At 44.4% G+C, this 23,382-nt stretch overlaps 2 protein-coding genes and 1 long non-coding RNA gene across 9 annotated transcripts; 1 reads left to right on the top strand and 2 right to left on the bottom strand.

The window, feature by feature from the left end:
- Positions 1 to 575: 575 nt before the first annotated feature.
- Positions 576 to 9,207, bottom strand: PLA2G10 (phospholipase A2 group X). Its single transcript, XM_031606889.2, has 4 exons — positions 8,963 to 9,207; positions 4,761 to 4,926; positions 2,331 to 2,437; positions 576 to 747 (listed from the first exon to the last, which is right to left on the bottom strand). The coding sequence occupies exons 1-4, from the start codon at positions 9,015 to 9,017 to the stop codon at positions 602 to 604; spliced, it is 474 nt and encodes a 157-aa protein (XP_031462749.2). The 5' UTR covers positions 9,018 to 9,207; the 3' UTR covers positions 576 to 601.
- LOC149915793 (uncharacterized) lies at positions 3,484 to 8,471 on the top strand. Of its 3 annotated transcripts, none has more exons than XR_016471576.1 (3): positions 3,484 to 4,562; positions 5,688 to 5,834; positions 7,462 to 8,471. It is a non-coding gene; the product is annotated as an uncharacterized LOC149915793 (long non-coding RNA). The 3 variants fall into 3 exon arrangements; XR_016471575.1 differs by having other exon boundaries at positions 5,657 to 5,834; XR_016471577.1 differs by lacking the exon at positions 3,484 to 4,562 and having other exon boundaries at positions 4,570 to 5,834; positions 7,462 to 7,851; positions 7,964 to 8,471.
- Positions 9,208 to 10,488: 1,281 nt separating the features above from the next.
- LOC149915792 (uncharacterized) lies at positions 10,489 to 23,300 on the bottom strand. 5 transcript variants are annotated; one of them, XM_090151301.1, is made up of 2 exons: positions 16,913 to 23,300; positions 10,489 to 10,925 (listed from the first exon to the last, which is right to left on the bottom strand). In XM_090151301.1, exon 1 carries the CDS (start codon positions 22,912 to 22,914, stop codon positions 22,420 to 22,422), a length of 495 nt encoding a protein of 164 aa, XP_090007427.1. In that variant the 5' UTR covers positions 22,915 to 23,300; the 3' UTR covers positions 10,489 to 10,925; positions 16,913 to 22,419. The 5 variants fall into 5 exon arrangements, with proteins under 5 accessions (XP_090007427.1, XP_090007428.1, XP_090007429.1 ...); XM_090151302.1 differs by lacking the exon at positions 10,489 to 10,925 and having other exon boundaries at positions 16,368 to 17,051; positions 17,442 to 23,300; XM_090151303.1 differs by lacking the exon at positions 10,489 to 10,925 and having other exon boundaries at positions 16,368 to 17,051; positions 18,660 to 23,300.
- Between the last annotated feature and the right edge of the window lie 82 nt (positions 23,301 to 23,382).

The raw sequence follows: 23,382 nt of genomic DNA, 5'->3' as shown, positions 1-23,382 counted from the left end.
TTTATATCCAAGTGTTTGACGTTTCCTTTGACTTGTATTTCTTGTATTTGTTCTGTATTGCTCCAGCTACGAATAAGCTGAGGTGGATGAAGATAAATCATTCCTTGTTCTTAAGCTGTTAAAGTTATCGGTTACAGGAAAATGTATTTGCCAGTAGTTTTGTTACTGACTTCTCCTTTTCTTAAAATGTCTCCCAAAACTATGAAAACAAGCTGAAGCCATTTTTATATCCTTACAAGCTCCTGAACTGTGCAAACTGCTGTTGTGTGAGGTCAAGCTCTGATGGGAAAGGTAGCCAACCCAAGCCATTCTGTGATTCAAACAAGTCACAGTCAATTACTCCTTAAAATGATAAATACTAAAGAAGAATTTGAGCTTAGAAAAGAAAAGCTTACGCCAAATTACTGAACTTGGTTTTTGTCCATGTTTTATAGAAAGTAAATAAGAAGAGAAGTGTTTACTTTGGCCATTCTAAGGCAGAGGAGTGCAGGAGGGAAAGACAAGAAAGAGAAAAATCATTTCCTGTCACTACTGTGACAAAAGCCATTTTTTCAGATTTTAAATCAGTACAGAGTTTTCATAGGGGGCTGGTGTTGTGTATTCAATATCTACACAAAGGTTGAACCTCACCACACATAATATCTGGCCACAGGAGGTACTTTGTATGGTAGGGAGCTTTAGAAAAACATTTGGCAGCTTCACGATCGCATTCACATGCCATTTTTTGACATCTGTCTTCTAGTGATTCTGAAAGAAAGCAAAGTAGGTTTGATTCTAGTTTGAAGTAGTAATAATAAAAATACCAAATGAAAGTACAATTACTACCTCCCGTTCCACATTTGCCATACAGTGGTCATTACTTTTTATAGAACAATGGTAATGTTTTGTTTTGTTGTAGTTGAAATGCAATAGGAACTGCACTAAGCTTTAGTAATGCACTTCTTTCGTGTATTAGGAATTCTTTCATCTTTAGACTGAGCTCCATGCAAGGACAGCTCAGCAATAGAGGATATATAAGCATGATTTGCTTCAGCAAAAAATCTTTAGTGCCTTTCAAAAGGAACTCTGATATCCAATTCCTCTTTGGAAAGCAGTAGGTAACCCTCCTGCATGTCCTTATGGGGCAGAAATAGGGGAAAAAAAATCCATTTCACATACATTTTCATCTTTTACAGTATGTAGCATTAAAAATTATATATGTGAAATAAAGGATGCAAGAATGCTCCATTTTCAGCTTAAATCCCACCTCCCCTTGTTTACTGCCACTCCCTCTTTTTTAGGGAATAAGAAATTAAAGTGTGTTTGTGATAAAACTCATCTCTGGCCACATTTGTTTTATAATTGTAGTGTTGCAACTTAGCAGATTTCATGGTGTGATTAGTTTCTTCTAGCATCAGTGTTTCCTGTTGGCATGAGTAGTTTCTTCTACAGCAGTATGTTTTAGTTTTATTGTGCCAACCCTGAGACGCGATTTCTTTTTGTTTCTGCAACAGTCTGTAAACTGAAAAATCCTTGGTCGTGTTTTGTCTGAGTGCTTCCCACTTTGAAAGCTTACCTGAATCTGTGCTTGAGATTTGTCTAGGAGCAGAACAAGTGTTCAGTTCTGTGACAAATGAACTCGTGTTCTGCTGCAAAGCAGAACTGTTCTGAACGCATATACGCTGTAACTAGCTATGGGATGATCTTCTCGAAAGCATAAGCAGCATAAATAACAGCATAAATAAAACATTGAGATGAATGAAGAACCTTTTTTGTTGTTGTTACTCAAAACTTTGCTTACTTCATTTTACCTTTGTTTCTTGACAACACTCATCGTCTTGGCCAGTATTTTAAATGTTATCAGCTTCTGGACTGAAATAGGAGCAGAACCTTCGCAGTCACAGGCAGCTTTACTGTAACTTGACTGTTAATCAGATAGGGTCAGAGCAGAGGAGGCAATTAGCAAGTAGAGGGTCTGTGTGGTGCAGGCTGTGGTGTAACGTGGGCTCCCTCCTGCACATCAGCTGTCTTTCAGCTGGAGTGAAAAGGTGGCCGGCGTCATTTCTGTGCTGTGCATTTGGTTTGGATTTTTAGTGTTACTGAAAGAGTAGTGAAAACTTGTAGAATGGAATTCTGGTTGTGTGTCAGCAAGTGGGAATTTGGAAGAAGAAATTGGATTCAGTTGGCAGAGCCGTACTTTCTGGAAACGCTGCCTACTCTGGCAAAGAAGTCAGAAATGGAGGGAAGGCAAAACAAGGATTTTGTAGTTAGTTAAGGAATGTCTTTCTGCGAAGTCCCTGGGACAACTGGTACAAGTCAAACTAAACTCACAACCAGAACTGTCCACTCACCACACACAGCAGTGTTGTCCTCGCATTCCCAGTGGTAACTTTCTATCTTGGGGTGGCAGCCTGCTTGCTCTGCCTTTCCGTAGCAGCAGTCGTGGTTAAAGCAGCACCTGGGAGTAACAGAAATGGGCTTGCCTCAATGCATGCTGTGGTAATTCACAGCCACATCATCTGGATGGTTTTGAGTGGCACGTTTCTGTAGGTTACAGGAATAAAATAATCCATGCAAGCAGTTACCTACTCAGGAATCAAAACAAGGTAATTGTTTAGTAGGTATGATGAAGAACACTTTTGTCTGTATTATGATTAAAGATGAGAAATGTCTGCTACATGTTGAACTCATTGAACTTCCCCTGTATTTTCATCCATAAGAATCTGAAATGTTTTCAGTTTTCAATAAAGTAACTACTTAAAAGGGTAAGCCCTTTCTCTAGCATCTCTCTAGGTGATGATTAAACACCAGCACAGTTTGCCAGATAATAACTGCCTTATTTTTCTTCCAATTATTGATGTTATTGTAACAGTTGCTAACAGCGGACGAGCAAACCTGTTAGGCCATAGCATATCACCCCAGATGTCTTACTGCAAACCAGCTGCTCTTTTTGACTCAGTGGAAGAACAGGATGTATCAGTGAGCTCTTTGTGTTCGCTCACTCCATTTCCGCCTAAAAGCATCGTATTACTGTAGGCATGTGATGTTTAGGTGGTGTTCAGCTTGCCTGAGGAACTTGTCTGCAATAGAGCTCACAGCACTGACTTTTCCCACTTGCAATTACTGTTTTTTTTCCCCATACTTATTAAATGCTTACCAGTCTTTATTTAAACATCCTGCAGTGCTGAACAGTTGAGCATCACAGTGCCTGTGAAGTAGCTCAGTACATCCATTTTAGGTAGGAATAAGTCTTCCAAAAAAAAAAAAAAACAACAACCAAAAATCTGCACTCAGTGTTGGTAGCAGGACTAACAGAAATGAACCAGCAATAGGGCTGCTTTTGCCACAGCTTTGTGCCAGTCTTCATGTGGTTACAAAAAATAGTTGTCTACAAGAATATGGCTTAATTTTTTACAATAACTTTTAAGCCTTTAAAGAACAGAATGTATGTTTTTAAACATTTTTAAATGTTTTTAACATTTTTAAATGTTGTCTTATCAAAGCAATAGAGAAAGCAGTTGTCTCCATGTTTATCAGCGATAGCGATACATTTAAATAGCAGTAACTACTATGTGAATAATTTACTTGTTAGCAGATCTAATTCTGAATGTAAGCAGTCCACAGGATAGCTTATAACTTTAAGAAATGCTTGATGAGTGTTTGGTGCTACATGTTAATTAGCACTGTTCCTGATCAAATGCAGAAGCAGAGTAAATATGCTCACTTCTAGCTTGTTCTTAATGCCGTGAAGCTGCTAAAACCCAGCGCACAAATAACGAGCTGTGCTCTGGGAACAGCCTTCGTGTTACCATGGGACTTCTGCGATGTGAAAATCAGACCCACAAGGCAAGACTGGCAAACTGCAGATGCTCCACCCTTATCTTTAGGTATGTAAGTGACCAAGAACTACCAATTGACCCTTCTTTTCCTACGTGGTCCCAGCCGTTCCCAGCAGCAACCTCAAGAACTGTCTTTAAAATAGTAGCGTTTATACTCAAAGGCCTGAAATAAGTTGGCGGAGACTCTAAAAACGTAAGGTCTGATCACAAAAGCTTCAGATATTGGCTTTCCGTATGTTCTGCTCTAATGGTAAACATCAGGTGTTTTCCTTTTGATTTACCTGTCTGCTAAGTGGGAACTTAAGCTGTAGTGTGTGGTGGGGAGGTGCATGTAATGATAAACTTGAAAACGTGAACCCTTATGTAACTGTTGTAACCAGGAAATCATCTTCCTGTCAGCTAATGTTCAATTACAAATTAAATTGATGCTAGTCAGTGCAATGAGATGTAGTGCTACATATGAGGACTGGTTTTCATGTTCATTTTAGTAAGAACTTGTTATTACTTTTACTCAACTGTTATTTTTACCAGGTTGAATTTTGCACAGTTTCGTGTCTTATTTTGACTACTAATACAGTGGGGTGAGCAGAACTAAAAAAAAAGATTTTTTCAATGACTTTTTTTTTTAATAGATTGAATGTTTGAGCCTTTAAAACTTCTCCAAGAAGTCTTTAGTTCTTCAGCTCCTGGCCAAGCAGCAACAGCTGGGAAACTATGTTGTACTGTGAAGCCGGTGTTTGCAAGGTAAGAATTTCAGTTGAAGACTCACATAGATCTACACTAATTCCATTTTAATGCTTCACAGTTTCTTAGCACTCTGCATTGCGTTTAAACTCAGTTCCCACATTGATGTTAACTAGGCCTAACTGATAATCCAGACTTCTTGCTTTGGTATCTGCAAACATTCAGCACTTTGCTACCCGGGTAAGAAGTTATGCTTACCAGTCCACTCTGTCCTTGGGCCATCCCCTTCCTCCCAGCCCGCAGTAGCATCCGTAACGTAGGTAGGCAAAAGGAGACCGCCCTGTAGTGCACCTGATGGCTCCGGCTAATTCAAGAATTCCTCTTCGGTTCCTAACATGGGCTTCCCCCAGAGAGCCTCCATAAACTGCGGAAGAAAAACTGTTTACTTTGTATTGGGTGAAATACTCAGAGACAGCCTTTTTATTTTTTTCTTCTAACTTTGGTAACGAATGTCAGGACTTCAGAGACTGTTCTGGAACCTCTGTGGTGCTGTTGTGGATACCTGGTCATGTCTGCTTCCTTTGCAGCTCTGAGGTAACACGTTTCAGCTCTGGGTAGCAGAAGAGTACATTTGGGGCATAACGAACTGTTATCTCCACAACAGCACTGCAAGAGTTACTTTCACAGGCAGTGCATTCCCAGCTGAAAAAAAAAACTTACAGAGAGGCTGCAGTGCTGCAAATGCAGCAGTTTGCACTCCTGAGTGCTTGTGGAAATTTGGCTAGAGTTGTGTGGTGGCCAAAGGAACTGTGACAGCAGTTGATGGCAAAGCTGGGTCTGCTTGAGTGATAGTCGTAACTCTGAGGAGACCCCTGAGGAAAGTGAAGATTTTACAGGGTGTACCAGTTCCTGGGCAATGGGGAAAGAAGATGCAGGAGGGATAGAAAACAGGAAGACAAAGGCGAGACTTTGTAAATTCTATTCCTGGTTGCATCAGGGAATTGTTTGCCAACTTTGGGGAAATCCCAGTCCCTTATTTAAATCCAGGTGAGGTGAAAGCAGTGAACAGTCTTCTCCCTGGGGAGCTCAAGTAAAATTCCTTGAAGTGTGCCATGTAAGCTAAAGAAAAGGAAACAAACTTGTTATTCTTGCAGTTTGTTTATATTAGAGCTCCTGGTCATCCAGGTGCAAACCAAGACTGCGCAGTACCAGATGCTGTGAATATGGCTGAAGGAAAAGCCTGTTGCAAAAGCGCTGTGACCTGAATATGACAGAAGCAATGAAGGAGACTCCTGGAACCACAGAACTACAGAAGCAGCGAGGGTAAAAACGGTAAGGGTTGCATGAGTGTATTAGCAGCCTAAAAACTTTTCCAGAATATTTTATCAGAACTTCCATGGGATAAAATCAAAGAATTGAAAAGTGGAGTGACATACTTGTGCATTTCCATATAGTTTATGATTAAGATGCATTTTTAAATTGTTCTGTGACATTTGTTTTTACAGCGGTTGCTCATTTCTCGTCAGGATGGGAATATTCCTGGGGGTTTGATTTTGCATTCCTGAAAAAGCAGTCATACTTTTACTAGGCCATTTGGGGGTAACTCATATTTTTAAGTGTGGAATGGATCTTCGTTGTCTCTGAGTTTTCTTTTTGTCGTGCAAATTGTGAGTGGCTGTATTGGAGACAATACTGTGGCTGAGGAAAAAGGGAGGGAACCAGACTGGGTTTAATTTGGTGGCTTAGTGATGTGTACGAGAAATTACAATTGCATTGCTATGATATCCAGAGGTCACAGGAAATAAGTACAAGCAAGTGCACAAAGATGCTCTACAGCAAGACAGTTTGAATCCAGTCCTGTTAGGGCTTCCAAAATGCTCTCAATATTTAATTCCTGTGATCATCACATATCTGGAATTGTATCTTTGCTAAAATGTCAGCTGATGAGAGAAAGCTTTAGAGATGGTGAAAGCCAAAGCAGCCCCAGAGCCCTGACGAGGTCTGTCCATGTAATTGGGTGCCAGGCAGCCACTTTACAAGTGAAGGTCAAAGGGAAAACAAATCCATACAATCCCAGCACTACTCTGGGCACTGCTTCTGTCCCCACGGGCTGTTTGACAAACTCCATGGTTGTCTTTGTGATTTCAATAACTAAGACACAGAGATTAGAACTATGCATGGCTTTCTGAAGAGTGAAATTAAGTAAACAGTAAAGACAGCCTGAGAGGAAGTAGCACCAAGTAATCCCGTTATGTTTGTGTTGCGCTTCATTTCAAATCTGTAATTTTGTTGCCCAAATTGGAGTCCTGCCATGCTTGGAGTTTAAACTTCTTCTGGATTGCTGCCTATGCAGGCGTCTGAGAGCTTGGATTGTGCTGTACATTATCATGTCACAATTATCATGTCTTTGCAAGATATTTTCTGCCACACCTTCCTATATAATTTTTCCTGGCTTTCTGGCTGCGTACCTTGCAATAATATTTAAAACAAACAAACAAACAAACCCAAACAGCAGACCCTTAAATTTCCATTTGCATGTAGGGGGGGAAAGGCACTTTAGAAACATGAGTTTTTTGTGACAGGCCGTATTTCCTATACCATTCTTCCCTTTGAAAGGGTTGCAAAGTTTTTCAGATACTATATTTTTATTGAGATACAGAGCTTTACATAAACTGTGATACGTAGCTGCATTAGGCATTGGTATCCTGTATAGTCCATGTGGATTTTACAAGAAATTCTAAGCCATGCTATCAAAGGCAGAGGCCACAGAAACATTTTTGATGTCAAATATATTTAAGATTACCCATAGTGATGTTTTCTTGGTAAGGTCATAGTGCTCCAGTAGTTCGGAGCGTGAAAACTAGGAGAGAACAGTTTTTCTGATGCCCCTCTCAGATCCTGCCAGGAGTGGATGCCCTCAAACTGTATGCATTACCACTTTTTTCTTTTTCTGGCTTAGATTTGTCCACTGGTTTCATAAGCCCTCAGGAATGGCCTTTCTCACCTCATCTCATGGCCCAGACTACTGCCATACATGACTACAGCTTATAGAAATAGCAAACTTCTTTGGACAGATACGTTTGCCTGATTCTGCAGCACAAGCATTGAGAAAGAGGTAAATTACCTTTCCCTCCCTGCTCCCTGCCTACGGAACGGTGAGTGCAAAGCCTGACTCAGAGCCATCAGGCTGAAGGCAGGCCCTCTCTGTAATGATCACTCCAGGCTGCCACAAGCAGTGAAACAGTCTTTCATTGCTTCCCTTGATGTTCCTGCTGAGGTTTGGACCGAGCGAGGGATGAAGGCTTGGAGGAGGAACAAAGTGCAGAAGGAATAACAGGGGCACGCTGAGGTCGGGAAGCAGAACTGGGGCAGTGAGCCTAGTGGGACCTTCTGCTGGCCCCATTATGTGAGCGCCTTCCTTGCTCTTCAACCCTGTGATTGCTCTTCCTTCCTCCCCCCAGCCCCTGCTCAGCTCTGCACAGAGCACCTGCTTCAGGAACCAGTAGGGACGTGTGAAGAAGTGCAGGAAGACAAAGGAGAATCTCTTACTTCAGGCAGCTGAGTGCTCTTCTGGAGAAGTGGCTTTTATCCTAGAGGTGCAGCAGGAGCTCTGTCAGCCTGCTCTGCCTGCTCTGCCTGCGCTCCATGGGCGCAGTGAGAGCCGGGCTTTGCCGCGCTCTGGCGTAGCAGTGCTAAAGGACGTGGGGTTCCTTCATGTCACTGCAGGAGCCTAAAATTAGTGGATGCTTTTCTGTGCGCTGACTACTCAGAAAGGAGGGCATAGCTCACAGGAGCACGGAAGAAATACGTTCAGTCAGGTACTGCATTGATGAATAGCTCAGAAAATCTACGAGGAAATGAACTGTAGCCTATTACAACTGCTTTCTAATACGGTTGAATAAACAGGACACCTGTTTAATAAGCAGGAGCCAAAAAATTAAATATTTGCCCAGTGAGTTGTGTGTGAGGGTAAGGCAGGAGGCAGGGGTCCTTTAATTACGGACCCACCCGTACCTTATTCACTGCGCCCGACTCGCTCTGCGGGAGCAGCCGTGCCGCCGCGAGCGATGCCTACGATGTGGCCCGGCACGGCACGGCACGGCGCGCTTCGGCGCCTCGGCTGGCGGGCAGGCGGCTGCCCTACGTGCAGGCTGCAGTCTGGCTGGAGATCCTGAACTTGAAACGTGAAGTCCAAGAGTAAAGGGAGGGCGAGTAAAGGGAGGGCGAGTAAAGGGAGGGCGAGTAAAGGGAGGGCGAGTAAAGGGAGGGCGAGTAAAGGGAGGGCGAGTAAAGGGACCTCCGGCGCGGCGGCTCCGTGCCGCCCGGCAGCGGTCAGGCGGCTCTCCTGGCAGCAGCGGGCCGGCCGCTGCTCGGGAGGGAAGTTGCGCCTCGCCGCGTCTCTCCGAGCGCTGCCCGCTCCGCCCCAACCCCCGCCTCGGTTCCCGGGAAGCGGCACTCACCGGCGGCGAGCAGCAGCAGCAGCAACGGCAGCGGGGCCGGGCGGCGGGGCTCCATGGCAGCGCGGCGGGCGGGGATGCGGCTCCGGGCAGCGCTGCAGCGCTCTGGGAGCGGCGTGTAGGTGTGAGCCGGCTATAAAGGGCTGCCGCTCCTGCCCCGGGTCGGGTCCCCGCAGCCGGGGCCGCGGACCGCGCTCCGTCCGTCCCGCCAGAAGGGAGGGGCTGCGGCTGCGGGCCCGGGGAGCTCCGCCGGCGGTACCGCTCACAGTCGCTCCGCTCTGGAGCTGCGGCGCCGGGCCGGCTGCTCAGCGCTGGCGGAGCGGGGCTGCTGCCCCGGCCGGGCTGCGGGGAGAGGAGCGGGGAGCCTTCCCGGCCACGCAGCCTTATCCTGGAGGGATGCTCTGCCGTGGGGCGTTTTGGTTTGTTTTGTTTTTTTTTCCCAGTCATGTAATTTTTAGGTCTTTTTTCCCTTTTTCCCTTTCTAACTCTTCAGTCATGTTGAAAAATGCACAACTGGATGCCACCTTCCCACCATTCGTTGCCCCTCTCAGTACACCGTGCCACTTCTATACAACTTCTCTTCATTGTTGCGCTGTGGTTTTTCATCACACCCTTGATAACTGCATGGAAACTGCTGTGTTCCATGCCGATGCTCCCCGCAGTCCCAGCCCTCGCTCTGCTGGGCCTTTGTTTTGGTGCTGGCTTTCTCTCCTGCGACATTGGCACCCGTTGGGATAGAACACCACTGGGGATAAACTTAAAGTTAGAGAGGAAGAGAGTGGTTTCTTTCTTTCGATAGGATTAATAAGAACTTGTTCTCAGTCATCTTACAATTGGAAAGCAGCCTGAAGGTTGTTTATTTGTTTGGTTTTGAAGTGAACAGTATTTTCACCAAAGAAATAGAATATTTTTGCATATGCGTACTGAAGAATAATTCTTTTGCCTTAAAATAATCTGATTTCTGTTTCAGATATCATTTCTCTTTCATCGGAAGTAGAAATCGTATGTGGTCTGATTCCAGAAGACAGGAAGCATGCACAGACTGATCGGGTTTGGTTTTGTTACGCTGCCGTCAGTCCACGCTCTGGATGTGTTTGTGTTGGCACGGAAGGGGCAGGTGGGGAGGCAGGGAGGCGGGCAGGATATCGGTGTGCCTTTGTGCAGCTGCATGCACAATACCAGCACGCCTATGGCAGCCCAGGCAAAGCCGCACGCTGTGCCTGAAGGAGACGCAGTCGCGGTGTGAACCTTGCAGAGCAGAAGGAGGCACGGTCCCAGGCCGAGAGCTGTGCCATACCAAGGGATGGCAGGTGGTGGTCGGGGTGCTGCGCTGTGGTTTGCTGGCAGCCGGCTGCGTGGCCGCTCCTGATGGATGTGACACAGTGGGCCACGTGCTGCTGCTGCTGTGCGTCCAAACCTGCGCTGTTACCAGCGCCGTGCAGCGCCTGCTCGGCTCATGTGCCACACCAAGAACTGCCATCTCTGGCAAACATCACTGTTGTGGGTGATCTGGATCACAACTAATGCTAATGTCACCACAGAAATTCCGTAAGTTTGGGATAGAATTGATTTATTTTTGAGATTTTGTCATTACTGCCATCAAATGGGTCAAAGCAATTTCCTCATTACTCATGGAGTCACACCGCTAATTGCCGTTGCACTATTTTTGTATTGTCACTTGTACATTATTTGTTTACTGACTCTTCCGGTCAATAAGTCACACCTATTACAGTGTTTTAATAGCTCTCAACAGCAGTTTAGTGAAACTTCCAGTTGAACAGTGTCCCATCCAGCATGCCATCGGATATGACAGCGAGAACAGTATCCAAGGGAGCAACGTGGACTGTCTGGTATGTTTGCCCTTCAGGAGGCAGCTGCCATGTGCTGCTGTTGGCTTAGTGCAGCCGACGAGGACTTTTCATCTAAGCTGGCTGATTCTTCTCTAAGTATCACGTGTGTTACCCAACTGTCATGAAAAGCAAACAAGCCAACAAACGATTAACGTTTAAGGAAGGTGATAAGTGCAGAAATTGTATGTGGAGCAGCCCATAAATAAGGTGCTGCTGTAATACTTCTTAAAGTAACTGCTGAATACTTTCTATGTAAACAGTGTGAATGGAAGCAGAGCTATCTTGTTGGTATCCTGCAGCCCTGGGAAATGTTCTACCAGAACAGGAGAGAGGTCGACAGTGTGCTGCTGGGGATCCCACAGCTTCTCTTTCTGTAGAGACCACAGAAGCTGATTTTGTGCAGAATCTTTGAGGCTACTGGTGGTGATCGTGTCTGTGAGTGCCTTTTCCACTCCTCTGTCATTATATATGCTACCCAACGTGTCATCTTTGAATTAGAAAAACACTGCTCTCTGGGGGAAGGGCAGTAATCTTAAAATCACTGCTAAAAATCACGTGAGACTGACATGCTCAGACTGCAGCTGCTGTCAGAAAGCAGGTGAAGATGCAGTGTGATACTATATGAAGAAATGAAGTAAGGGATGCAAGTCAGGAGTTTTGTTTCATGTGAATTGTGATAAAAGTTCAAAGGAGAACATCTCATGAAACTGGGGCAAAAAAATCTCATAAAAGGAAACATTTTAGTTCAAGGAATTGGGTTGCCGAGTTAATTGCCATGTTGTATAGCTAAGAAAAAATGCTACAAGCATTTGAAGTTTATGTATGAGACTTCATGTTCCCTTTACATTTTTCAATGATATTTAAATACTGCAAATGTTATATCCACATTTTCTGGTGTTCCTCCTTTCTGAAGCACCTGGTGACTGGTGTGAGCTGTATGTCACAGGTGATGCGTACTTTCTTACTCATGAATTCTTACTTTATGTGAACTGGAGCTGTGTGAGGGTGGGAGAAGCATTTGCTTTTCAAATATCCTTAACCAAGGTTGCGTGTGCTCACTGGTAGTTTTAATTAAGTTGTTTTGAACTCTGAGGAATAGATGAATGTAATGAGACTTATCATTGTACCGAGCAACATTCTCAGTGTAAAAAAATGGCCAAACTTGTTAAGTTGGCTTAACAAGTTCACTTTTTTTAAACGTCTGTGATTCAGTTTCTTTATGTGTAGAATGAGAGTGTTAGTCTGAACATGCAGCGAGATAACCGAGAAAACTGATCCAAAAGTTAAAACGTGGAGGGAAGCGTTACCACGGTCTGGAGCAGGATTAACGCGAGTGCCAGGAATTGGCTTCCAGTGAGCAGGTGAAGGTGGTGATGTTGAGAATGGTGTAATGGCGTGTCTGTGCTGGCTGAACGGCTGCAAAGGTGTATTTTTCTAGCGACAGAATTAGTTCCGTTAACACTTCTTATTTAGTAAAAGCAGTTGTTTTAACTGAGAAATTAAGAAGCATTGACTCGGTCAAGGTTGGTGCGTGCGCAGTGTCTGACAGACACACTCATCGCCCAGCTATGATGACGATCTCTGGTGCTGATGATGACTGTAGTATCAGGGTGTGTAGGTATATAAGATAAGTCCTACAAAATCAGGATTCTACTATGTTAAGCATGTTATGATTACTCTGTATGACATATTTCCTATCCACTGGATTACTGAACTAAGCAAACTGAACTAAGAAAGAACGGTGAAAGAAATCATTTTCCCCATTGTTAGAGATGGAAATGGAAGCAGGGTGATTTGCTTACTGTCTTATGTGAGAGGTACAGAGCTGGGGAAGCACGCTTTCATGTCCAGTGCCCCAGCTTAACTCCCAAATTGGGTTCTAGGACACCTGGAGGAAATCTGGTAAAGAAAAAATATTCCTCCCTGTGAAGGTATCAGAATAATGAAATCTGAAGAGCTCCTTCCCAGCAGCAAGTCAACAGATTGTGTGTGATTGCTGTATGTGGCAACTGATTCCGAGTTAGGTCTTCTTAAACATTGCACAGGGACGCAGGTTTGGCCTGCACCCCTTTCAAGTGTGTGTTCCTTCAGATACCCAATGTCCCGATGGAACACAATCAACCTTTTACCATCACCTTCATTGAAAGAACATCTTATTCCAGATTGTGTTTGGGAATGCTCAGCCTCTGTTCCCACTTCTTAGAAGTTTGGCTGACTGCTCTTTCACCTACCCTTCCTCTGTTCTTTTTCACAACCAATGCTTCCTGTTTACCAATGTTTTCTTCAGCTCGTGTTGTTGGGGATGTTGTTCCATAAACTGTAAGAGTTACAAGACATAATTTGGAGAGAGAGACTCACGTGAAAGATCAGAAAATGTTCCACTGAACCAGGTTGTGATGCTTCTTGGTACTATTTCATAAATCCACCTCTGGCATAGAGAACAAAATCCAGTTTCAATTTCAGATTGCACCAGTCTATCCTGGTATGGTACAACCTGGAGTGTCTTTGGAAGCTTCTGAGTACAAGAGAGAACTTTGGGCACCATGTCTACAGTGCTGTCCTTGCCATGCCGCCGGTAGTGAGTCTGCCCGTTCCGTAGCAGCGTGTGCTAATGCAGAGCTGCACATAACAGCTGTGTGCTACAAAGGTTGTTATTACATAAATGGTCTTGAAACTGGCTTACAGTTATAGTGTATGCAGAGGAGCTAAATGACTCCTACAGCATTCTTTTCTACATCAGGCTTTTTTTTTGTTTGGTTTCGTTTGGTTCTGTTCCAGATTCTGCTCTGTCCTCAACTATAATGGCTACCAGCACAAAGTCCATCCTGTGCCTTCCATCACCCAGGCAAAGAACAAACTGTAAGTGTGTTCTTGGACCATCAGTAACATATTGATGCAAAACTGTCCTTTTTTTATGACACGGAAATATCATCTGTCTTTGAGCAAAGCCACAAATTAGCAGATTCTGGTGAAGGAATCTATAAATAATTTCTGACGTTCTTAGCTCTTAAGTTTTGACATCCATCTGTCTGTTCCAGAGGATTTACTACATGCTGTAAATCAAGTTCTGTGTTACAACATTTGCACCTAGAAGAGACCCAGGCCTGCTTCTCTCAGATCCTAGGGCTGCTCTTGATTTTTATACCTCAGTAGAAAGAGTTAAAGCAATGCAACTCTTCCATTAGTTTTTGTAAAACAAAAGCTGAAGGCTCTAGCACATCTCTGGAAGGATGGTTGACTTGCTTTCTTTTATAGAGGTTACATCAACTTGGGTTCCTGCACTGGCTGCTGTAATGAGCAGGATGATGGGATCAAGTGAACTCTCACCAAGTTTGTGGGCGATAGCAAATTGGGGGAGTGGCTGATACACTGGAGGGCAGGGCTGCTGTGCAGATGGCCCTGGTCAGACTGGAAAAATGAGCTGTCAGGGACCTCGTGAAGTTCAGACACAGAGCCCTGTACATAGGCTGACACAACCCTGTGTGGCAGGACAGGTTGGGAACTGTCTAGAGAGCAGCTTGGTAGATTACCCAGGGGTCACAGTGGGCGAGTCAACTGTGTGGCCTTGCAAGCAAATGTGTCCAGCTGCACACTGAGCTGAGTACAGCCGGTAGGATTGGAAGAGGATCACTTTTCCCATCTACTTGGCACCCATGAGATTACATCTGGAATACTGTCTGTAGTTTTGGACACATAGAAGACACATGTTTGTCTACTAAAATGAGCCTAGTGAAAGCCACCGGAGGGCTCAGGGGAAGAGAAGCTGATGGAGATGGGTTTGGTTAGCTTTAAAGATGATGACGGCGAGAGGTTGTAGAGAAAGTGAAGTTTGGAACAATGGGCAATAAGCTGCAACATGGAAAATCTAATAAATAAAACCTATATGTCTATTTATATCTAATAAATATATCTATAGATGTACATATGTGTACATCTCAGCTGGAGACAGCCTGAAGCAACCTGCTCTAGTGGGACCTGCCTTGAGCTGAAAGCTGTACTACAGACGTGCAGAAGCTCCCTGCTACTTACAGACATGTTTCTATGAATTCATGATGTGAAACCAGATAGCTCCAAACTAGCAGTTCCACCTTACCACGGAAAGAGACTCTTATACCACTTTTAGATTTGCCAGAAGTATTTGCATGCAATGATGCCTGGCAAGCAGGAAAGGCAGTGTGTCTGTTCTATTGCAATAAGAAATGCATTGAAAATTAGTTCTGCATGTATCAAGAACTATGCTATGCAAATATAAAAGGGGAAATAGCATGTTATTTATTATATTATTTATTATTTATATTTATTACATTACTATATGATAATAAATTATATATTATCAGTTATTTATACTGATTTCAAAGAGACCTGGCACTCTCTTTGCCTGCTTTTATTGTTTGCATTGCTTTACCATCAACAGAAGCAGTGTCCTCTTCATACAGAACTGGTTTTCTTCCTTTACAATTCACTGTTCTGAACTTCAATTCCTATGCATTTGTCCTTGTTGCCCTTACTCAAATATTCTTCCAGTTCTGTTGTATTCTTACTGAGATGGGGGAAAGCTGCAGAACCGTACACAGTAAAGATGAAGGTAGCCTTCAGATTAAGAGACTGTGTGGAGTATATTCCACTGGGAGGGAGGAGATACAAATACACCTCTTACCACTCTGTGCAACCCTCAGAAGAAAGGTAAGCACAAGGAAGCCCTTTTTTGTTCCAGCCTATAGAATCATAAGCTCTTCCTTAGCTGTAGGAAAAAAGTGTTCTTAAACCTAACCTTCTAATTTTCTACTTCTGTTTGGAATTCTTAGTGCTATGTGAATGTTTTAATGCTGCACTAGTTATTTCCTCTCTCAGAAAGAAGAAGAGCTAAACCTTTATTAGTTTATGCTCCACGTGCTCCATAGGAAGGATTTGTGAGGAGCAGATAATCATTGCTTGTTTCCAAGTCTTATTCAGAAGGGAGGATCAAGGGGAGACATGCACAAAATATAATTATGTGGCAATTCTAATTCATACTTATTCTGTACAATACCATACTGAGCTGGGTTTTTTTGTTGTTGTTGTTTGGATTTTCTCTTTCTGATAGCCACCAAGGAAAATAACTGTATTAAGCAGACTTAAAATGCAAAGCAAAGTTGTTAATTATCTGTAATGATTTTGTCTCTGATCCTGAGGAATGCAGTGCCCCTTCCTCTGACCAGAAATAGTATAAGCATTAAATGACCACTTTTGTTCATATAAAGAAAAAAATATTTTTAATCATAGCACATGTATTACATATATGGCATAATGAGCTGATTACCCCACAGCTGGGAGAACTGGAATTAGGTGGGTGCCTTTATGATCAACCTTTCTGCAGGCTGGAGGAAGAGGAGGAGCCGCAGGAGCCCTAATTTAGTGTTAAATACTGGACTTAGGGGGTGATGTGAGAACACCAAGAAGCAGGATCCCTTAGAAAGGGTCGCTGTCAGAAAGGTGTAAAGGTTTAAAAACAAGCAGTTCAAATACTGAGACACAGGACAACTGAAGGTCCATACAAAATTGCAGGCAAGGTGGAGAGAACAAACGTCCACTGCCACACTTCAGTGCATTAAAGTGGGTGAGGGCAGCTTATTCTACTGATATTTATAATGCTGCATTGTAAGAGACTTTAACAAAGCTGACATGTCTGAAATATATACATATAGAGCAATCGCAGATGGCAGACAACGTTTCCTTTTAAAATAGCTTCTAACAACGACTTAGCATAATTATATATGCTCTGCACTGAGGTTTGGAAGAATGTTAACTCTCCTGTCAATTTAAAACCTCCTTTTGTATGCAGTCGGTGGGTGGGGTGCCACGTTTTAGAGTACCGTTTTCCAGTTTAAAATAAAACCAACAAAACTAAATAACAAACCACCACAAACATGACAAAGAAAAACCAGCCACCTAAAGCTTGTTTTGTTTGGATCGTGGGGGCGTCCAAGCTTACAACTCAAATTTTGTGGAATTATGAGTGGTTAGAAACACAAAAGAGGCTTTATAACACACAGGAAAAGAACACAAAATTAATGTAAACACGGTTAACACAAAGGTGTGAGAGACAAGAGAATGGCAGCATTACCTAAAAGCACTGCTCCAAGACTTCAGGTTTGCTGTGTCTCCTTGCTGAGTGTACGCTGCCCACAGGCACTGCTGCTGTTGGGATTCTGCTCCTCCATCAGGGCCATTCCTTGTAAGTGACTGTTAACGTGGATTCTCTTCTATACCACAAAATGAGGACTTTGTGAAATTTATGTTAGGAAATTTTATGGGACTCTTAGCACTTCCAAAACTGCATATATTTAGGAGTAATTTGTGTATACCTACATGCTTATGATATGGCTTGCAGCAGAAGCTATGAAGTTGAGCAGTGCTAGCACCATAACTTACACTTGCTTCCCAAAAATCTTGAGTTATGGACCCTTTCAGATGAGTGAAAAAATGAGGCAACGCTATTTTCCCAGATAGGAATGAAGGGTGAATGCTACAAGTACATTTTATCTGGAAAGTGTTTGGGGAAGGCAGGGAGACTTACTGCCCTGCTCTCTGAAAAAGCTGTGTTATGAACCCTTTATTTCAATAACAATGGTAAGGAAAAAGGAAAAACATACCATCGCTTTGATGCCTCGCAATCTGAGAACAGAAATAAGCCCAAACAAGATAGGCCAAATGCACCAGCACAGTACATTCTCTTTTGTCATTTTCTGTCCAGAAGTACTTTCTCTGAAAGAATCCAGTCCAGTCTGACCACTCCTTATTTAAAGTTTCATTTCAATTCAGTTGTTCAGAGTATGACTGTTATTTGCCAAAGCAGCCTTCGTTTCACTGTGTTTTAGGTAACAGATTATTAAAACGATTTTGCTTGTCATTATGTTCTCTAACATGAAGTGGAGTGAAATAAATGAAAAAGTAAATGCTATTTTTCAGGACTTGGAATGTGTCACTGATGGATCTGAAGTCCTTATACATATTTTTATACTCAGCTTGAAAACACCTTGCCATTTGTACTAGTGCAAACCTGAGTCTTCCTTAATTTTTTGGAATAATCATGATTGCTAAGATCAGCGGATGACAACTGCTTATACTGTTTGCAGGACCTGAGGTACTAGTCTATCGCTGGGCATTGCGATGGCTGCATCCGTATGTGGAGGGCCTGAGCTTCCTTTGCAGCACAAGAAAGAAGTCAGAGATAAATAAGACCCAAAGTAATGACTGAGGACAATGCAGTGTAGCATTTAGCCATTTAGACCTAAGCCTGTGAAGAAGCAGACTGTTCCAATGTGTTAATAGCTTTCAGGATATGAGAGAGACAGTTTAGAGTATTTGAAGATGCTTAACCTACTTAGCTCACCTAGGAAAAGGATAATCTTGTTGCCAGCCTTAAAGAGATTTTACCCAACTGTTGCTTCTACTCTCTGTGTTGAAAATGTGCAAAGAATTAGACTCTCTTTTTTGGTAACAGAAATGTAGCCAGCAAGAGTCTAGCTTGTGATTGGGAGCTTTTACCTCCCCCATCTTCTTTATGGGCAAATTTAAACTGCATATACAAGCTGTGATAGAAAGAGATCAATCAGTCTTATAAGTTACATTATAGTTCTCTAGTATTAAGCATCTGTTGTTGTTAATCCCTACGTGTAAAGCCAAGGAAACGGACAGGACAGTGAATGGAACAAAAGCATCTAGCTTCAGCTGCACCTAGAGCATGTGTTAGCCCTTCTGGAGAGCTGCACTCGCAGCAGCTGCAGGGATGTTCTGTGAGTGCTGAAGGAAGCAATCTGACATCGTTCAATTAATCAGCACAGCAAAAAAGAAAACGATAAAGTTCAGACCTGATGTAAACAGCTGAAGCTCATGATAATGGGTTTGCTCCTACGTCAGTGATGTAAATGTCGGATTAGCAAGCAGGTCAGAAAATGGGTGTAATTCTCCTCAGCTTAGTCTCCAGTGTGCCTGTGTAATGTACGAACCATGAGGCAATGTTAAGAGAAAGCAGGAAACAACAAAACAACCAACTGAATTAAGTGGACCGAGATTGATATATTTAAGCTTTCTTAGGCACAATAAATAATAAGAAAATAGTAGGAAATGTTCAGATGTTTTTTTCTTTCAGGAAAATTGCAACAAATAATTATAATAATGTTAACAAGGAAAATTTAAAGCTGCTCAGAAATAAGAGATTGACAAATTAATACCTTCAAGACGTGCTTTCCACGTACCCTTGAAGTATCTTGATCTGTATATAAATCTATCTCATTTTTCAATTGGTGAATATTTCCTTGAGCAGTTAAAACATATATTCACGTCTGACCCAAACTGACTGTTTTTACAGATGTTTAAACAAATCTTATTTGAAATTTCCTGTTTTGATTATCGAGGAAGAGAGATTGCTTCCCAAAATACACATGGGGTTGGAATAACCTTACATTTGCAAATGACTGCTTATGGAAAGAGACAATGTCATTATACCTAAATATGACAGAATTCTGGGTCTGGAAAAGAAGCAAGGACTATTTGCAAAACAGCAAAGCCAAAACATCTGTAGGGAACGCATTCTGGGAGTTATCTTCACACATCAATAACTTGGTTAGGTCAGAAGTTTCCTGGAAGCCGTAATCCCAATGTCAGAAGGTGTTTGATAAGGACTTGGGATGCTGCAGATAAAGCAATGCTCTGAAACAAACATACTTCCACCTATCCCACGCTACCACTGGCAGTGACATAACTCTCCTGCTCAGGGGGTTCTGAACTGACTTACTTTTTAACATTTGAATTATAAAAATGAGTCTGCTATTGCTTTGTTTCCTCTTCTAAACTATTCTATGGAATTCAAGATAAATCCCTTTGCCTGTTTTGTTTTATCAGCTTAGCAGGAAAAAAAAAAAAAGTCTGACCCTACTTTTGAAAGCAAGCTGCACCAATGTCTTCATTCCTATTTGCTGTAAGTCCCAGTTCTTTATTAGTTCATGACTTTATTTAATCTAAAAAAGGAACTCTGTGATTATTTTGTTAATTAAGCATTCAGACACAAATCGTAGGTTATTATATTATTTACGAGCCATAGCTTACATTAACAGCAAGGAACACATCTACCTGTAAGTAAAGCAGCAAAGGGGAGATTCTTCTGGTTTTGTAATTACTGCTCAAACATCTACGGTGTTGTCAGGCTGCAGCCCGAGTCCTTTGTCTGAAAAGAGACACAAAGGCTTGGAGGACACTGTTTGCATGACTGTGAGGTGAACCATCACAGAAGTAAGGGTACATTTCAACAGCTGCATCTCCGAGCGCAGTCAGGATGTTTTTGGAGTGCAGGATTCAGCTCCCTGGCTTAAAGACTTCATGGAATACCTAAGTAATGGGTTAGCAACTCCACTACCCACAGAAATTTCAGCCAGGAAAAAGAAAAATAAATAAAATCACAATTAGTCAGATTCACCTGAAGCTAATTACATAGACATGATAGAATTGCAAAAAGCATCAGGCTGGAAAACATAAATATTACTTAATAACAGTGACAATCGTACAGGGTTTTGATCTTGCTTACAGAGAATGATTCAAGATTACCTGGTTAGTAGGGGAAGAATGCCCATGCTGACCTTTTGCTTTTGTTCTCAGATTACCTTCAGTCAACAAACCTATTGCTCTAAGTGCTGCACTGGAACAGCATCCACTGAGCTTCCTCAGCAGGTCTTTCTCCCATCCCACAGGCGTTCTGATGCCATGTCAGGCTAACACTAGCAACGAACGGGAGTAAAACAATGTTTAGATCGATCTTTAGGATGTGCCTCGTAAAGTGTTACGTGGTTTCTGTTGTTTCCATCACAGTCCCAGATACTGCCATTTCTGCAGCACAAGCTGCTATCTCCCCTTTTTCCCTTGCACCTCCTTTTTGGATGTCTGTTCCAGTGGAGCGGTCACAATTTCAGGACACTGTTCCAAGTGCATTTCTTTCTGCTGTCAGCTGTTTGCATGACTGTGATGTGAACCAGATCAGGGAATTCTTCTGTTGAAACACAGCCACTGTTTTGCCCGTGTGTCAAATTTGTTTCACCATACACCCAGAGAATTGCTGCACCCACAAGAAAGGGGCAACAGAGGTGTAGGAACATGAGAAGTGCTTCTGATGGAGAAGCTGCACCACCACTTCTATTGCTAAATTCCAACCATGGCCTAAAAAAAATCCCATTTCTGAAATAAAAAAAAGTTGGTTTTGCTGTTGCCAAAGTAAGTTTGAATTTAACATAAAAATAACAACAAGGAATGGCTCCTGTTTTCAAGGCACCCTGCAAACAGCGGGACGTGGGTGACAACAACCTGCTGTTCAGGTTCTATCTTTCAAGACTTTATAGGAACTTTTATCAGAGAAAATTCTCCTAACTAAATGGCACCTACATTTAAAATGCAGAATGTATGACAACAGAGATGCAAACTGAAGATGACAACATTTCCCCGGGATTTTTAAATAAACACTTCAGAAACAACAGCAAAAAAAAAAAAGTCTAATGATTTGTATCATGATTTCCCCACAGCCCACCCTGTAATCCCTTACTTGGTCTGTTTTTCAGCTCAAAGGACCATCCTGTTTCTTTGTTTTCAGCTAGGTTTTTGGGCAGCTTTGTGAAAGCAACCAAAATACACGTTTCTAACTCACAATTCTACTGCAGTGCTTAAGCTGAGTGACACTGAGTTGCTCAGAAAAGCTCAGAAAAGCTCTGTAGCTTCTTGTTACAGCTCGTATGTGAAACTTTTCTGCTTCTGTCAAATATTATTTACCTACATTGTTTGTTCAAAATCATCAGTACAAATAGTGATGAAATCTCTTAAACCAGGCTTGGAGAAGATAGAATTTTAACTCTCCAAGGCTGCAACAACAAGCTGTTCTGACTGTACAGATGTTCCACCCAGGTACCGGCAGCTCTTCCTATTGACACCAGAACGCTTTGTTTCTAAGTTCCCTGAAGAAGGCATTTTAATCTCTCTCACAAGCCACAGAAATCAAGTTCTGTTTCTCATCTCAGTATAATTCCACAGCAATTGAATCTGTCAGAAACAATCAGCTTACGTAGGCTGCCATACGTACTATAAACGAAACGTGATCAGTTTCTGTACCAGGAGCAGTGATCACCCGCTGGCTCGTGGCAGCGGCTGAGGTGTGCGTACCGGTGTGCTGCTCGGCGCAGTTAGCTACTGCGTCACCTACGTAATTCAAGCAAATGGAGGAAGACAGCTGCATTACCACTTCCAACCTATATATATTTATATAAAGCTAAACGCATTCTCTCCACAAAGGAGTACTGCTGTTCGACACGTGCGGAGCGCCGCCAGTTCCCAAGCACGCCGACAGCAGCTCGCAGCTCCGGCTGTGGCGCTGCCGCCCGCTGCTGCCCGGCTGCCTTGCAGGGGTCGGGCCGCCAACGAACCCGCGCGGTCCGTTCAGCAGCTCTGCTGCTCACCGCTTTGCTCCCCGCGGCTCTGACAGCCGGCTCCCCGGCTTTAACTTCACCCCGCGCCATCTCGGGGCGCCCGGCTCGCATCGAGCGGTGGGCGCCGGGCCGGGAGAGCGGAGCGGCTCGGGACGAGACGCCGCAGCGCTCAGCGCGCCGACAGCCGGCGGCCCTCCGCGCAGCCCCGTGCGCTCCGCCCGTTTGCTCCTCCCGCCGCCCTTCGTCCCGGCGGTAAAACCTCCGCCCTGGCCCGCCACAAGCCTCGCTCCACAGACGCACACCGGCCCGACGGCTCGGCGTCCCGCCGCCTCTCCCGCCCGGCCGAGGCGCCGCTCCGCCCGCGGACGCCGGCAGCGCTGACGCGGCCCCTCACGGCCGGCGGGCGGCGCTGCCGGGCCTCCCGCCCGCTCACGTGACGCGGGAAAGGTTTCGTAAGGACGTTTCGTCGGGCTCCGGCACGAACGGCCGGCACGAACAGCGAGTCCCAGGCTTCGCGCCCATCCCGGACGAGCAGCGCCGGCGCCGCCGGGCCGTCCCGGTGTCCGCGAACGAAGAAAGTCGGTGAGCGGGCAGAGCGCCTCGCCGGGCGGCTCCCCGACCCGCGCCCCACCGCGCCGTGCCGCCCGCTCAGCTCACGGCGCATGCGCGGCGGCGGGCACGCGCAGCACGGACCGCGGTTCACCACCCCTCACGCCGCAGCCGGGGATGACGTCACTGGGCGCGAGGGCTGCCGCGGGGCGCCTTCTTACGTCAGGCCGCTTCCGGGAGAACTGAAGGGAGGCTTAAAAGCCGCTGCGTGGCCCCGCCCAGAGCTCCTATTGCGGGCAGCGGCAGCTGTCACGTCCCGCCCGCGGCGCGGGAATGTCCGCGCAGCCCGGGACGCGCAGAGGCTCGGGCGCCGCGCCGACAGCCGGGAGCAGAAGGCTGCGGGAGGCCGCAAATCTTTCAGCCAATCAGTAGCAAAAGCTTTTCCCCGCCGCCACCAATCAAAAGTGCAGGTTTCCAAAACAAGAATGCTGAGCCAATGAAAAAGCCCGCGGTGCCGGCGCTCCGGCCAATCGCATCCCGCTGTCCTCTGGGCCGTGTTTGCGGCCTCCCAGCAGCAGGGGGC

Source organism: Phasianus colchicus, chromosome 16, assembly GCF_987193195.1.
Source record: "Phasianus colchicus chromosome 16, bPhaCol1.hap1.1, whole genome shotgun sequence".
NCBI classification, from domain to species: Eukaryota; Metazoa; Chordata; class Aves; order Galliformes; family Phasianidae; genus Phasianus; species Phasianus colchicus.
The sequence above is the reverse complement of the archived record's forward strand: the minus strand, read 5'-3'. Positions and strand labels throughout refer to the sequence as shown.